Source organism: Pelmatolapia mariae, linkage group LG10_11 (assembly GCF_036321145.2).
Source record: "Pelmatolapia mariae isolate MD_Pm_ZW linkage group LG10_11, Pm_UMD_F_2, whole genome shotgun sequence".
Taxonomy (NCBI): domain Eukaryota; kingdom Metazoa; phylum Chordata; class Actinopteri; order Cichliformes; family Cichlidae; genus Pelmatolapia; species Pelmatolapia mariae.
In genome coordinates this window covers 1306227-1323119 of record NC_086236.1, presented here as the reverse complement: position 1 = coordinate 1323119, position 16893 = coordinate 1306227, and the positions used below count along the sequence as shown (strand labels likewise).

The 16893-nt window shown below is 42.5% G+C and overlaps 1 protein-coding gene across 1 annotated transcript; it reads left to right on the top strand.

Annotated features, from left to right (window-relative positions):
* The first annotated feature begins 448 nt into the window (after nt 1–448).
* On the top strand, nt 449–12439 carry LOC134637570 (uncharacterized). The gene is made up of 4 exons (XM_063488018.1): nt 449–1391; nt 8482–8782; nt 8880–9063; nt 11975–12439. Exons 1-4 carry the CDS (start codon nt 449–451, stop codon nt 12437–12439), a joined length of 1893 nt encoding a protein of 630 aa, XP_063344088.1.
* Nucleotides 12440–16893: the final 4454 nt, after the last annotated feature.

The following is a 16893-nucleotide window of genomic DNA, read 5'->3' as shown; positions in this document are numbered from 1 at the left end:
TTCTTCACAGTTTGCAGTAATGCTAGGAACCCTGGACTCTCAACTATCATTTGAATCACCATCTCAACTTGAGAAAAGGATAGATCACAGTTTTGGAAAGAGGATTACATTACTCACTGCCGTCTAATTGGCTTACTACGCTTACATGTGATGCTGTCATGTGAATGGTGTGCGAGGACTGAGTTCTTAAAATGCATGTGGACGTGGGTAAATCCTGCAGAAGACTCCTGAGCAGGTGGAACCAAGCACTGCTTGTTACCTGCTAACCACTGACAAAGCAGAACTTTTCTCTTTGGAACGTGAACTTAAAACTTATTGTTTCTTTGGGTTATAGCTGCAACAAAAAAACTTTTTTGTGTGTTAACTGACTTTTAGTTGAGAATGATTACATGTCTAGATAAAATCCTTAGTCAGATCTTTAGGACAGTCATGTAAATGTGTGTCTAACATGTCGTACATCACTCCATCTAAGACTAACTTCACTGTTGGACTGCAGTACCGAGGAATACTGGAAGTTCTGTTATTTTCTGCTCCAATTACAACATCTTGCTGTGTGTTGCTCTTCATCAATGGGACCATGCTACACATCTTGAGGAGTAAAGCAGTGTTTCGTGAGACAGCCTGTTATGTTCTTCTTTATAATTTACTTTTTGCAGACACCATACAGATGGTCCTGAGTCAGTTGTTGTACTTACTATCTGCTTGTAGAATCAGACTGACATATCCTGTTTGTGGCTTTCTTGTCATGCTTGCCAATCTCACAACTGGGATCTCTCCTCTCACACTGGTGGTGATGTCTCTGGAGAGATATGTAGCTGTGTGCTACCCACTAAGGCATGCTAGCATCATCACCATCAGGAACACAGCACTAGCGATCATCATAGTCTGGGCCATCAGTTCACTAAATGTTTTTATTCGACTGATTTTGTTGTTAAATTTTCAGTTTGAAGACTTAGAGAGTCTCCAAATGAAAGACTTTTGCTCTAACACTCCTTTGTTACTTGGCCCCATGTCTGATCATTATGACAAAGCTTACACTTGGGTTCTTTTTGTATCTGCTGGTGTTGCAGTTTCTTGCTCCTATATTGGTGTTATGATAGCAGCCAGGTCGGCCTCCACAGATAAAGCTTCAGCCTGCAAGGGTCGTAATACACTGCTGCTGCACCTGATACAGTTAGGCCTCAGTCTGTCCTCGACTATTTATGACCCTTTGGTTACAGAGATCTCAAAAGTCCTTGACAGAGTAACAATTTTACGCATCTGGAGTATACTTTATGTGTCTATGATCCTTTTCCCCAGATGTTTGAGCCCACTTATCTATGGCATTAGAGACCAAATGATCAGAGGCATCCTCATGTACCATCTGTGCTGTCGAGCAAAACTGCCCAACAGTATAAAATTACTCAAACATTAAAGTAATGTAATTTGGAATAATACTGTATATGTTGTTCTAAAGAAAAGCAGACTCTAGTGTATAAACAAAGCTAATGTAGAAGACAACCAAGCTGACATCATATTTCTGCTTTATACTATACTGTAAGTCTTTTGTTATTATTGCATAAAAGTAATAAAAGCAAGGCAATGAAGCTGCTTTCTAAATTATGTCTGTTGTGTACATTCTGGATAACTAATATAAGATAAGATAAGATGACCTTTATTAGTCCCACAGGTGGGAAATTTGTTTCGTTACAGCAAAAGTGCAAAGTTATGTAGCAGAAATTAGAAAACACTGGAATGCAATAAAATAAAATAAAATACTGTATACAATAGAATAAAATAGAATACAAATGTTATATACAACTGAATAAGATAATATAAAAGTACAACTTTGTCAGAAAAAGAATTGCACATATAGCAGTCTTATTGCACATGTGTGGGTTTGATCAGCTGCAAAGTCTTTGTTGTGCAGTCTGACAGCAGTGGGGAGGAAAGACCTGTGAAATCTCTCCGTCCCACACCGTGGGTGCCGCAGTCTCCCACTGAAGGAGCTGCTCAGTGCTGTCAGAGTCTCATGCATGGGGTGGGAGATGTTGTCCAACAGGGATGACAGCTTAGCCACCATTCTCCTGTCACTCACCACCTCCACTGGGTCCAGAGGGCATCCTAGAACAGAGCTGGCCCTTCTGATCAGCCTGTTCAGTCTCTTGCTGTCTCCGGCAGAGATGCTGCCGCCCCAGCAGACCACACCATAAAAGATGGCTGAGGCCACCACAGAGTCATAGAAGGTCTTCAGGAGTGGGCCCTCCACTCCAAACGACCTGAGTCTCCGCAGCAGGTACAGCCTGCTCTGCCCTTTCCTGTAGAGGGCGTCTGAGTTATGAGTCCAGTCCAGTTTGCTGTTCAGATGAACACCAAGGTACCTGTAGCTGTCCACAGCCTCAATGTCCATACCTTGGATGTTCAGTGGTTGCAGTGGAGGATGTTTGTGCCTGCGGAAGTCTACCACCAGCTCCTTGGTTTTACTGGCATTGATCTGGAGGTAGTTCAGCTGGCACCAGTCCACAAAGTCTTGGGTCAGTCCTCTGTACTCCTTGTCGTCCCCATCAGTGATGAGGCCGACTATTGCAGAGTCATCAGAGAACTTCTGCAGGAAGCACTGGGTGGAGTTGTGGGAGAAGTCTGCAGTGTAGATGGTGAAGAGGAACGGAGCCAGAACCGTTCCCTGTGGGGCCCCGTACTGCAGACGACCCTGTCCAATACACAGCCCTGAGTCCTCACATACTGTGGTCGGTCGGTGAGGTAGTCCAAAATCCAGGTAGTGAGGTGATGGTCCACTCCAGAGTTCTCCAGCGTCCTTCAGGACCGAGGGAAGAATAGTGTTGAAGGCACTGGAGAAATCAAAGAACATGATTCTCACAGTGCTCCCAGCGGATACATACAGTGGCTTGCAAAAGTATTCGGCCCCCTTGAACTTTCCCACATTTTGTCACATTACAGCCACAAACATGAATCAATTTTATTGGAATTCCACGTGAAAGACCAATACAAAGTGGTGTACACGTGAGAAGTGGAATGAAAATCAGACATGATTCCAAACATTTTTTACATATAAATAACTGCAAAGTGGGGTGTGCGTAATTATTCAGCCCCCTGAGTCAATACTTTGTAGAACCACCTTTTGCTGCAGTTCCAGCTGCCAGTCTTTTAGGGTATGTCTCTACCAGCTTTGCACATCTACAGACTGAAATCCTTGCCCATTCTTCTTTACAAAACAGCTCCAGCTCAGTCAGATTAGATGGACAGCGTTTGTGAACAGCAGTGTTCAGATCTTGCCACAGATTCTGGATTGGATTTAGATCTGGACTTTGACTGGGCCATTCTAACACGTGGATGTGTTTTGTTTTAAACCATTCCATTGTTGCCCTGGCTTTATGTTTAGGGTCGTTGTCCTGCTGGAAGGTGAACCTCCGTCCCAGTCTCAAGTCTTTTGCAGACTCCAAGAGGTTTTCTTCCAAGATTGCCCTGTATTTGGCTCCATCCATCTTCCCATCAACTCTGACCAGCTTCCCTGTCCCTGCTGAAGAGAAGCACCCCCAGAGCATGATGCTGCCACCACCATATTTGACAGTGGGGATGGTGTGAGTGATGTGCAGTGTTAGTTTTCCGCCACACATAGCGTTTTGCATTTTGGTCTCATCTGACCAGAGCACCTTCTTCCACATGTTTGCTGTGTCCCCCACATGGCTTGTGGCAAACTGCAAACGGGACTTCTTATGGTTTTCTGTTAACAATGGCTTTCTTCTTGCCACTCTTCCATAAAGGCCAACTTTGTGCAGTGCACGACTAATAGTTGTCCTATGGACAGATTCCCCCACCTGAGCTGTAGATCTCTGCAGCTTGTCCAGAGTCACCATGGGCCTCTTGGCTGCATTTCTGATCAGCGCTCTCCTTGTTCGGCCTGTGAGTTTAGGTGGACGGCCTTGTCTTGGTAGGTTTACAGTTGTGCCATACTCCTTCCATTTCTGAATGATGGCTTGAACAGTGCTCCGTGGGATGTTCAAGGCTTGGGAAATCTTTTTGTAGCCTAAGCCTGCTTTAATTTCTCAATAACTTTATCCCTGACCTGTCTGGTGTGTTCTTTGGACTTCATGGTGTTGTTGCTCCCAATATTCTCTTAGACAACCTCTGAGGCCGTCACAGAGCAGCTGTATTTGTACTGACATTAGATTACACACAGGTGCACTCTATTTAGTCATTAGCACTCATCAGGCAACGTCTATGGGCAACTGACTGCACTCAGACCAAAGGGGGCTGAATAATTGCGCACACCCCACTTTGCAGTTATTTATATGTAAAAAATGTTTGGAATCATGTCTGATTTTCGTTCCACTTCTCACGTGTACACCACTTTGTATTGGTCTTTCACGTGGAATTCCAATAACATTGATTCATGTTTGTGGCTGTAATGTGACAAAATGTGGGAAAGTTCAAAGGGGGCCGAATACTTTTGCAAGCCACTGTATATGTGTATGTATGTATACAGGGCTCTAGACTAACTTTTTGCCACGGTTGCACTGGTGCACCTAAGAAAGAAAAAGTTAAGCGTATCCAAATTTTTCAACCGCACCACTTAACACCGCAGTTTTACATGTGCACTTTTTTGGGGGGGAAATTGATGTCCATACAGACAATATTGATTTGTAAATGATTAACTAACAATCTTGTGCTTGTGCTTAAATATCTTTGGCACTCTTTGGCAATATTGTAGACAATATTAAACTTAATCATCACATCGGCCTCCTCTGACGACCTGTTTGCTGCTGCCTGTTGCTGAAAGGCAGTGGGGAGAGGGGACACTTGGCATTTATCACTGCATATAATGTGTTTTCTGGATACACTGCTGCTTTTTCAGCGTTCAAAGATCGATCGCTCCGTGTCAGAGCTGGCTATGAATTTCAGATGGATCAGGCCTTAACTTAACAAAAAAGTTATCAATAGTTCTTTTCATCTTTTCTTATTACCCACAGCTACATCCACTCTGTCGGGCCTAGGCTGCTCACTAGGGCTGGGTATCATCACTGATTTCTATAATCCATTAGATTCCAATTCAAGAGGTCCTGATTCGATTCAATTTTGCCTCAGACAGTCAGAAATATTATAATTCTGATCATTTATCAGGAGTGACACTTATGAGAGTTTATCAGAGATGTGAACATCACAGCAGATGCCTTTGTGTCAAAGTAACTGAGAATAAAACAGAAAAGCATGAAGCAGATTTTCCTGGCCTGGCTTTTTATAGCAGATAACCTTAAAAATCTTCTGCAATTTTGCATAATTTTAAAAAGTTTAAATTTCTTCAGTATTGAACAGCAGAAATTAGGCTTTCTTGTCCCAGGTCATTTAAGTAAAATAAATAAATAAAGAAAAAAAAAGGAAAAAAAAGACAGTGGCCGACAGCGCTGTAAACAACGGCAGACTGGTGGGTAATAAGTGAATGAATAATGCAGAAAACAGAGATTTGAGATGGGAAACTGTTCTAGAGAGAGAGAGCTGTGCATGAAGTGTGATTTTTATTGGGGTGGAGGCAAAACAGCAAAACTCAGAGGGAATTCATGTTTATCAAATGTAAAGCATAGTTTGATCTTCTTTTGCTGCTGGTTCGGTGAATTTTGGTTGGAGAGAAACAAAAACCTGTAGCTCAGAAGCTAGCACAAAAAAGACGTAAAGACAGCGCAGACCCGACGCATCAGAATCAGTGAGCTGTCGGCTTTCAGTCCCAACGGCGTGCCCGTGTACGGGCCGTCGATGAGAAAGCCGACAAAGAGAAAGCTGATTCTGATGCGTCGGGTCCACTCTGTATTTACGTCTTTGTGTAGAGTCCGTGTACCTGCTCTCATTTGCTGTTTGGTGGTTGTCGAAATAGTTTTGTGAGCTTTAACCTGAGATTCAGGCATTTTTATATTTAAAAGTCGATTCAGGATTTAATGACTTAATATTGCTTTATTCAAGAAACTCACCTCTCTCTATCTGCCTGCACTTTCAACTGGACCACGCCCAATCAGAGAGGTCCCGCCTCTGACTGTCTGATTGGTTTAGACCATGATAGGGGCATAATGTGTGTCTGTTGTTGACCACACAGAGACTTTCAGAGTTGCAGAGTCTTTTTTTTTTTCTTTACTCGAACAGTTGGTCACACCGGTGCGACCTAAGATTTTTTTTAGTCGAACCATTGAAAAATTTGGTCGCATTTGCAACCAAATTGGTGACACTGTAGAACCCTGGTATATGTATATGTATATGTATTGATGGAGGGTGACAACAAGCAAAAGGCGGTGATGGCACAAACAGAACTAAGCAAACCTAAACTGGGAAAAACTAAGAGCCAACCTACAAACCTGAAACACGAGAGAACGGAGAGCTGAGGTGGCATGACAAGCAGGGAGAACTGTACGGAGAAAACACAGACGGACCAGTAACGCACACAAGAGAACACATGCTATAAATACACACAGAGGGAAATGAAGAAACTGCACGCAGGAGGGAGACACAGCTGAACCTTGTTACAACCAGTGTTGGGCAAGTTACTTTGAAAAAGTAATTCAATTATAGTTACTAGTTACTTCTTCAAAAAAGTAACTGAGTTAGTAACTGAGTTACAATATTCTAAAAGTAATTAATTACTTGAAAAGTAACTATTGCATTACTTTAAAAAAAATGTTTAACCCTCTGGGGTCCAGGGTATAATTGGCCATTTTAACTACTTTTGATTTTCCCTCCACATTTCACCTTTAAAAACTATTTACTTTGCCTTGTTTAGTATCATCCTTTTCAGCACAACATCACGTGTCTGAATTTACAGTTATGTTTTCATTTTGACATACTGTATTAACACAATTGATCTAAAATCAGACAAAAAACATAAAATCAGAGTAGAAAAAGTTATATTTTTTACTGTAACAACCACAAACATCTTTAATGAATCATATTTCATAACTTTAAATGCAAATATTAATTGTCAATTTTAAAATCCTATGCACAAGTTTTGCAAACAACAAAGTTATTTGCATCCATTTACCTTTTACCCTTTTTTAAAATAACCATTTCAAACTATTTACAGAACAATCAGCTGTTCTTCAATAAGATGCCACAAATTATTTGTGCCACTCCAAATATTTCTGTCCACTATAAAGGAGAACATCACAGCCTGATACCTGCAGGTCTGACAGCAGCAGGTGTATCACTCCTGTTTCTACCTGGAGACAGCAGTCGCCTCATTGTTCTGACACACAACACAAAACTATCCACAACACTACACAGTAACTACACAAGACACCACATGAACTACACACTCCAAACACGCTAAACGTCACAAATCTCTCACATCTCAAAACTCGCGCTCTCTCTTTTTCTGCTCTCTCTCTCTCTCTCTCTCTCGCCGTCACTCCTAAAACTTCCCGTTTTGTTTTTTTTTTTGCTCATAAGCAGAGAGTGCTTGCTAGCGCTAACGTGACGAAACTATTGAGGAAAAAACGCAGCGTATATCTTGTTTATCATGACTCTGGTTTTACGTGGCCTATCAACACAATTTAAAACTGGTATATGTCACCTTGTTGCTTTGTCTTTAAGCGGTCATGTGATTGGCTTACCACGACTACTTTATTCTTCCTCAGTCAAACAGCAGCACTCATGCGATTGTTTTGCCCCCTTAGCTCCAGGTGTTGTGCTAGACAGTGATCGTGATTGCCGTCTGCGGGAGCGCGCAGCTGCTTAAAGCTGTAGCGTCCAGATTACTTACGTAGTCAGCTACTTCCGTGCAACTGATATAAGATGCGGTAAGCTGAACACAGCTTCAACCGTATGTTTGTTGAAAAATAGTAACGGACCGCATTTTCTTGTTAGTAACTGTAACGGCGTTGTAACGATAGGAATAGTAATTAGTTAGATTACTCGTTACTGAAAAACGTAACGCCGTTAGTAACGCCATTACTTGTAACACCGTTAGTAACGCCGTTACTTGTAACACCGTTATTCCCATCACTGGTCACAACCCAGCCCAGGGGAAAACGGTGTATAACACAAGGAAAATAAAAAGAAAAGGGAGAATGCCCCCACACTCACCGACACTCTGAATCATAACAACCTAATGAATCTGACGCAACAGGGAGGATGCAAACTGAAAACACTGACATAGGACACTGACCTTCACAATAAAACAGGAAACTCACCACACATGCAAAGACACCGACTAAGAAACACGGGCTTAACACAGATGGAACACACTAGCAGGGAATGGCAAGTCACAGAGCAGAGGGAGCACAGGATAACATGAGGGGCAAAGGGACCAAAATCTAGGACTACAAATACAAACATGTACTAATGGACACTATTATGTTCAAACATGGTGTTTGTTATGGCCAAACTGTGTTTGCACAGAAGTCCAACAACAAAACACTGCTTGGGTTCAGTTCTGGGAGGCCATTCTTCCCAGTCTTCCCAGCTCTCACTGTCATTGCCCATGTGAGCATTGAAGTCTCCTAGTAGGACAACAACGTCCCCATGCGGAGCACCCTCCAGCACCACCACTAAGGGACACCAAGAAGTCTGTGTACTCTGAACCACCACCACCAAGGACAGACGACAGTCAGGACCTGTTCCCCTACCCGAAGTCACAAGGAAAAGACCGTCTCATCCACTGGGAGAAACCCCAAAATACCGGCAGCAAGGCTAGGGGGTACAAGGATACCCATCCCAGCCCGCTGCCTCTCACCAGGGACAACTCCAGACTGAGACAGTCCAACTCTTCTCCAGGAGACTGGTTCCACAGCCCAAGCCATGCATTGAGGTAAGCCCGACTATATGTAGTGGGTACCTCGCAACCACATGCACTAACTCAGGCTCCTTCCCCCCAGAGAGGTGACATTCCATGTCCCAATTGCTAGTCTTGATAACCAGGGATCGGTCACAAAACGGCACCTCCTGCAAGTGGTGGACCTGCTGGAGGATGGGATGATGTCCCTTTTTCGGGCCCCATGGACTAAGCCCCAGCCACCAGACGCTCACCCTCAGTCACCCTCCCCAGGCCTGTCTCCAGGGCAGAGCCCTGGTAACCCTATCCCCGGTAGGGTGAACTGAATCAATCTTTGTCTGGTCCCTCTCCCAGGAACAATTTGCCATAGGAGACCCTACCAGGGGGCAGAAGCCCCCAGACAGCAGCCCCTATGATCCCTAGGACACACAAACCCCTACAACACGATAAGGTAGCAATTCATGGAGGGGCTTTGTGAAACCTCTACATGTTTTTTTTTTCAATACTGCATTTAGGTAGACTTTGGTAGGCATTATCAGCCTTATAACACCTGAACCATCATATAGTGACTCTGCAATAGGCTTAGGCTGCTGGGGGGTTTCCCATGATGCAATAAACATCCATCCATCCATCCATTCGCTTCCACTTATCCTTTTCAGGGTCGCGGGGGGTGCTGGAGCCTATCCCAGCTGTCATAGGGCGAGAGGCGGGGTACACATTAAATTCATATATTATATAGTATAATTATATAACACAAAATCACAACAAAAGTTGCTTCATTGTGCTTTATGTTGTAAGGTAAAGACCAAACAATATTAGAAAGAAACCACATGAGCCCTAGGCACAAGCACTTAGCAACAGTGGAAAAAGAAAACTCCCTTTTGGCACTCCCTTTTTCAGAAAGCAACTGGTCCGTCAATGGGATTAGCTAACCATCAATATCAGATCCATCTAATGTATCTAAAAAAAACCTGACCAATTTCACAAGAGGGTAGCGCATGAGCGCGAAATGGCGCCATCTCTAAGCCCTGACTTTCTACAACTAAAAATGCAGAAAGAGGCTGTTCCCTGTTCTCTGCAGCTGTAAGTATCCTTGACTACTCTTGATGACAAAAAAATGTAACAATGATGATGTAACAAAAAATTAAAAGACAAGTATACAACAAAAATCACATATCTAGTAGAGCAAAATGTAAAGAGGATGTCCCAAAGTGGCCTGTCATCCAATATCTGGAAATACTCAAGATTTAGCCCAGTTGATGTAAACCAGCAAGTAGTCATATCCAGAGTGGTGTGTGTCTCACCCAAACCACAAGGCAGCAAAGATATTCAACAACCTGAAAAGACACCACAAACTGCAGTATAATAAATTCATTTAGACTCTTTTTCTCCAGTTGGTCTTTCTGAAATAACTTCAGTAATTCCACAGGGTTCTGTGCTAGAACCAACTCTGTTTACATTATACATGTCTCCCTTAGGCAGCATTATTAGAAGGCATAGCATATATTTACACTGCTTCATTGCTAAATTATTTATTATTGTTAACAAGTTTCAACCTTTAAGATGCAAGTTAAGGACGTTTTTAGGAAAGGCAGTGGAGATTAAAGTTTTCTCCAATCATATTGAACTTGTTTGTGCTTGTTAAACTTTGTCCCTAAAGGGATACACATAACACTCCATTAAGATTAATTATGCCAACAGGATCATTCAACATTACATCATTATTTATCATTTGAATAATTAATGTGCTGAAATAAATAATCAGGGGACTGTTATACCTCTGAGTATTGAATCAAACTAAAAACAAAGTTTAAAAGAGAAAAAAAAACATAATTATTTGGAAAGTTTAGTAGGAATCAAAGTTTTACTCACAGCTCTTACTTCAAATAATTGTTCATTTCCTTTGTTAATGCTGGTGTTCACAAAACTTTAGAATGAAACCAAAACCACACAATTTAACAACACTGCATTAAATACATTTTGGAACCTGTGGTATCCAAAGTCTAAAACTTATGATAATAATGACAACGTGTGTTATTGTATGTACTAAATAGATAAATTTAATCATGACCATCAGGCATTTTAATTTATTCTTAAAAGGATAATATTTTGGACTAAAGTAAAGAATTATAAATTGGTCAGTTTTGTAACTCTCAAAAACGGTCTCAGTTGTAACACTGTCTGTGAAGCTGGATTTAATATTTAGTAGTATTATTTAGGACATGTTTAGTCCCACCTTCTGCCAGCACAGAACATTGGCTAACTAGTGAAAGAACCCATAAGTCAGGGGAAAATAAGGACACTAAATGTATTATTATTATTATTATTATTATTATTATTATCAGGAAGTCCTAAAAACTCCCTGAAAAGCCTTCAGATAATCCAAAATGCTGCAGCAAGAGTCCTGACAGGGACTAGAAAGAGAGAGCAGATTTCTCCTGTATTGGCTTCCCTTCATTGGCTTCCTGTTAAATCCAGAATTCAAAATCCTGCTCCTCACATACAAGGTCTTAAATAATCAGGCCCCATCTTATCTTAATGACCTTGTAGTACCATATCACCCTATTAGAGCACTTCGCTCTCGCACTGCAGGCTTACTTGTTGTTCCTAGAGTATTTAAAAGTAGAATGGGAGGCAGAGCCTTCAGTTTTCAGGCCCCTCTTCTGTGGAACCAGCTTCCAGTTTGGATTCAGGAGACAGACACTATCTCTACTTTTAAGATTAGGCTTAAATCTTTAATTTTTTTTTTTTTTGATAAAGCATACAGCTTTCTAAATCTTTGTCAGCGTTTTCTTTGGACACTGGCTTCTTTTTTCACAAATTTTCAATGCAGTTCATGTATTTGAACATTGTCAGAAGAATGTTTTTCTCTTTGCAATCAAGCCATCACCTTCACCATATCAATTTCCTGGGTGAGAGTGACTGATGAGCTTGTCCAGCCATTTTCTTTGTCAGGTGAACTACCTCAGCCACCTGCTCAACCACCAATTAAACCTCTACTGTCACTAGCTCAGTCACTAGCTCAGACATCTGATCAGCCAGCTGCGGCTTCCACGCTGCCATCTGGCAGCTTCCACTGAGAGCTCAGGTGAGCTCATCCTGCAAAGGATTTTGTTTTGCTGCAGCCCGAGAGGCATCCAGTGCTAGCTGTGTGTCCTACGCAGCTCCAGCTAACTTCGCCTCAGCCAGAGGTCTCCGCACTTGCTGGCCCTGCATCACCTTGGTCAGAGATCTCTGAAGCGGCGGGCCCTACAACTGTCTCTGCTGCTGGCTCAGGAGAGCTGCTCCAGCTGTCTATGGTTTCCATGCTGCCGTGTGTCTCCGCTGGAGGTTGTGGAGAGCCAGTCCAGCACTCCGCGGCTCCCATACTACCAGCTGTTGCCACTGGAGGCTCATGAGAGGCCACTCCAGCACTCCCTCATCTCCGCTGGGAGCTCTGGAGAGTCTGCCGAGACCATCGTCTGTCTCCGCTGGGGCTCTGGAGAGTCCATCTGGCCGATCAACCAGCTGCTCAACTGCCTACAGCTGCCACGCCATCATCAGCACAACCATCAGCTCAACTGCCCGCGGCAGGGAAAATTTGCCGTCAGCACAACTGCCAGATTAAGTCCCTGGGGCTGCCATTCCACCATCTGGTCCTGCCTCATCTGGTGCTGTGCCCCGGCCACCTGCAAAGCCTCCCAAAAGCCTTGAGATACGTCCACGTCCTCCTCGTACTGTGCAACCACATTCATCCACCACACCACATCATCACCGGCCATTTTCTAGGCCATTAGGACTTGGACCGGCTTTGCCTGTGCCACCACCACTTTTCATGCAGCCAGCCCCCTGAACTGTCTCTGCATTGCTGCTTTTCATGCAGCCAGTCCCCTGAACCGTTTCACCCTGGGCTCCTGTGCTGCCGACCCCCGGGACAACCCCCAGAACTGTGTCTTTTGGTGTTTTGTTTATTCTTGTTGCTCCAATTACTTAGGAAAGAACACATTTAAACCACCTGATTTGTTACAACATTTTTAGTTGAATGTATAAAGAATGTTAACTATAATACAGTTGGGGGTAGCTTGGGGTGTGTGTAGAATTTTGAGGTGGAGGTTTGGGATAAGGTGGTAACATGATAAAATGTCGAACAAGTGAAACACTGTGAATACTGTACTGTAACATCCAGCGGTTTTACATGAATCTATAAATTCCATAAAATGTAACAAAAATAGCAAGGGAGAGGTAAGTGACGGAAGTGACGGACAAGGTAAGCGACTCATGTTGTAACTGACGTCAGACGCCGGAGATTTTGGCGGAAAATTAAAGCGAATGGTAGTTTAGATTTGAATAAATTGCTTTAAGCTTCAGCATAACCAAATACACTTATCAATTGTCTTATAACTAACAACATTTGTCTAAATCATCTCCAACACCCTGGAGAACAACGGGGAGAGTTTAGAGGCTCTCCAAGATTACATTGATCAGTACTTCCAGGATCTCGTGATGAAGAAGGCTCAGAGTGTAGCTTCCCCGGCCAAACCTGAGACGCTGTCGTCGAAAAGACTTCGCCCGGCAGATTCCCCCGGCACAACATCGCCAGCCGGCAAAGATATTGCCGACATACTGGAGTCAATCGACCAACGACTGTCCAGTTTCGATGCAAGGCTGTCCTTGGTGGAGATTCTTCACCGGGAATTTAAATCCTTGCGAGAGTCCCTGGAGTTCAGCCAGCAGCAGGTGGAAACGCTCGCTGCTGAAAATGCCACGCTAAGGGAGTCGGTGAAATGTCTCACAGACAATGTTACTCAGCTAAATAGAGAAAATAAAAAAATAAAAGAAACAGTTATAGATCTACAAGCTCGTAGCATGCGTGATAATCTGGTATTTTCTGGTATTCCAGAAGCCGCTGGAGAGGACGCGGAGACCACGGTAAAAAGCTTCATCAAAACCCACCTGAAGCTGCCCGAGGACACGGTGAAGAACATCGTCTTTGATAGGGTGCATCGCCTCGGCCCCATTCGGGCTGCGGCCAGGAGACCACGTCCTATCGTGGCCAAATTCGGCCACTACAAACAAAAGGAACAGGTGAAAAGCCGCGGCAGGGAATTAAAAGGAACGGACTTCAGCGTGAACGACCAGTTCCCCAAAGAGATCCTGGAACGACGCAGGGTCCTCTTCCCAATCCGACGCAGCTTTATCCAGAAGGGCTCCCGCGCTGTCATCGCTGTGGACCGGCTGTACGTGGACGGACAGCTCCACCGCGACCCCGACATCACTCCGTGGCTGTATTAACTTCACACCAGATAAGAATCCGCTACACCCTTTCCCCATCCACTCACACTAACTTGCATTAACATCTGTTTAACTTACTAGTATCAAATCACATCATGGGTGTGATTTCATAGCAGAATTAACACCGTCACTCTCCGTCAATGGTTTGATCGGAATGTTTCCGGATTTTTTTTTTTTTCTTCTCGTTTTTTGTTCTCTTTTTTCCCCCTCTTGTTTTTATGCTGCTCACCCTTGTCCTTGGTTTCTTTCTTTCTTTTTTCTTTCTTTCACTGCTTCGATCACCTGCTTCCACACTCATCCACAAACAACATCCTTTATTTGGACACATACGCACAGCACGATCACGCACGGCCATGCGCTCAACGGCAGCACATTTACATCAGACAGCGCACACAGTCGTATAGGATACACACACTTAAACCAAGCGTATTCATATTAGTAAATATGCACACACATAGTCAGACTCAGGGAGCATCTCACCACACATTTTTTCTCTCTCCCCCTCTTTTTATTTACGAACAAGTGATGTATTCTCTCCACCTGTCTAAGCGACACACACAGCGCACACCCCTAGTTATACACAGACATCTATGGGTGCACTAAGATTCGTTACATGGAATGTAAATGGAGCTGGCTCCAGAGAAAAGAGGTTAAAAATATTTAACCAACTCAAAAAACTACAGGCAGATGTTGTCCTTTTACAAGAGACCCACAGACCTCTTAGAGGTTCGAATGAACTTAAAACACCTGAGTTTCCTAATGTGTTCTCAGCTTGTTATAATTCTAGACAAAGGGGAGTAGCAATTTTAATCCATAAAAAAATTCATTTCACAGTACTCGATACAGTTATAGATCCAGAGGGCAGATTCTTAATCATTAAACTATCTATACTTGATAAAAAGCTATGTATTGTAAGTGTATATGGTCCAAATGTTGATGATCCCTCATTCTTTCACGGTTTTTTCAGTGCACTCTCTGAACACTTAGATGGCACACTTGTTCTTGGAGGCGACCTCAACCTTGGACTAAATGAAGAAATGGATAGGCTCAATACAGCAGGAACTCAGCGTAATTGGCAGTCCATAAATATAATCAAACAGTATATGAGCGACTTTGGTCTTTGCGATGCATGGCGCTCCCTTCACCCCACCAGTAAGGAATATACTTTTTTCTCACATGTCCATCACTCCTACTCTCGTCTGGATTATTTTTTGGTCAGCAGCTCACTGCTGAGGGACATTTCAGACACTGAGATTCACCCTATAGCTGTCAGCAATCATGCTCCTGTATCTTTAACACTAATGCACAAGAATAATACTACGCCAAGTAAAAACTGGAGATTTAATACATCACTGCTTAAAGATGAAGACTTTATTAAATATTTTAAAAAAGAGTGGACTTCATATTTAGACTTTAATGACACTCCCGGAACATCAGCTTCTGTTCTATGGGAAGCAGGGAAAGCTGTGATGAGAGGTAAAATAATTTCTTTCTCATCACATAAAAAGAAAAAAGAAAACAAAATTATCCAGGAATTAGAAAAAACCATCAAATCACTAGAAGAAGCCTATGCGTCCGACCAAGATCAGGAAACATTGAACAAAATACGCAAAACAAAACTAGAATTAAATGAGATAATTGATAAAAAAACAAAATTCTTAGTACAAAGACTACGCTTACAAAATTATGAACATGGTAATAAATCCGGTCAATTTCTAGCAAACCAGCTAAGAATAAATAAAGAAAAAACAACTCTATGTGCTGTTCAAGACTCATCTGGGAATACAGTATATGACCCGAAACAAATAAACAACATCTTCAGGGATTTCTATAAAACGTTGTATTCACCACAAATAAACCCATCTAAAAAGGAAATTGATCAGTTTTTAGACAACATAACTCTCCCAAAATTATTAGACTCTCAAGCAATGGCATTGGATTCGCCACTGACACCAGGTGAACTCCAGGAAGCCCTGATAAGTATGCCCAATAATAAGGCTCCAGGTCCAGACGGCTTTCCTGCAGAATTCTACAAAGAATTCTGGACGATTTTAGCCCCAATTTTTTACAGAACGCTGTTGGAAATCAAAGAAAATGGCAGACTCCCATCAAATATGAATTCTGCAAACATCAATCTCCTGCTAAAACCAGGCAAAGACCCTGTATATCCCTCAAGCTATCATCCAATATCCCTTATAAATGTAGACCTTAAAATAATCTGCAAAGCTCTCTCGAAGAGACTAGAGAAAATAACCCCCCTCTTAATTCATCCTGACCAAACTGGTTTCATAAAAGGTAGGCACTCATCAACAAATACGCGTAGATTACTTAATTTGATAGACTACTCATACAGTAAAAACCTTGAAACTACAATATTTTCTTTAGATGCAGAAAAAGCGTTTGACAGAGTTAACTGGAAATTTCTATTTGCAACTTTACACAAATTTGGTTTTGGATCTTCTTTCATCAGCTGGTTAAAAATATTATATAATTCCCCAACAGCTTGTGTCAGAACAAATGACCAGACATCCTCCAGCTTCTGTCTCCTGAGGGGCACCAGGCAGGGATGCCCACTCTCCCCTTCACTGTTTGCAATTTTTATTGAACCACTAGCAGCAGCAATTGGACAGAATTCAGTAATTAAGGGCATAAAATGCAAGAACGTGGAACATAAAATCAGCCTTTATGCGGATGATGTGCTACTCTTTCTCCAAAATTCACAAACCAATATCTCTGGGGTGATTGAATTGATAAACTCTTTTGCAAGAATATCAGATTACTCAATTAACTGGTCAAAATCTACAGTCCTTCCGATTAATTGCTCCTTCCATAATTCCTCTTCTACTCCACTGCAATCGGGAAATATAAAATATTTA

Coding starts and splice junctions, on each gene's coding strand:
- LOC134637570 (XM_063488018.1), top strand. CDS start 449: ATGTCGTACATCACTCCATCTAAGACTAACTTCACTGTTGGACTGCAG. Junction 8,783..8,879: donor AGCCCAAGCCATGCATTGAG/GTAAGCCCGACT, acceptor CCCAATTGCTAG/TCTTGATAACCAGGGATCGG. Junction 9,064..11,974: donor GTAACCCTATCCCCGGTAGG/GTGAACTGAATC, acceptor CACCTTGGTCAG/AGATCTCTGAAGCGGCGGGC.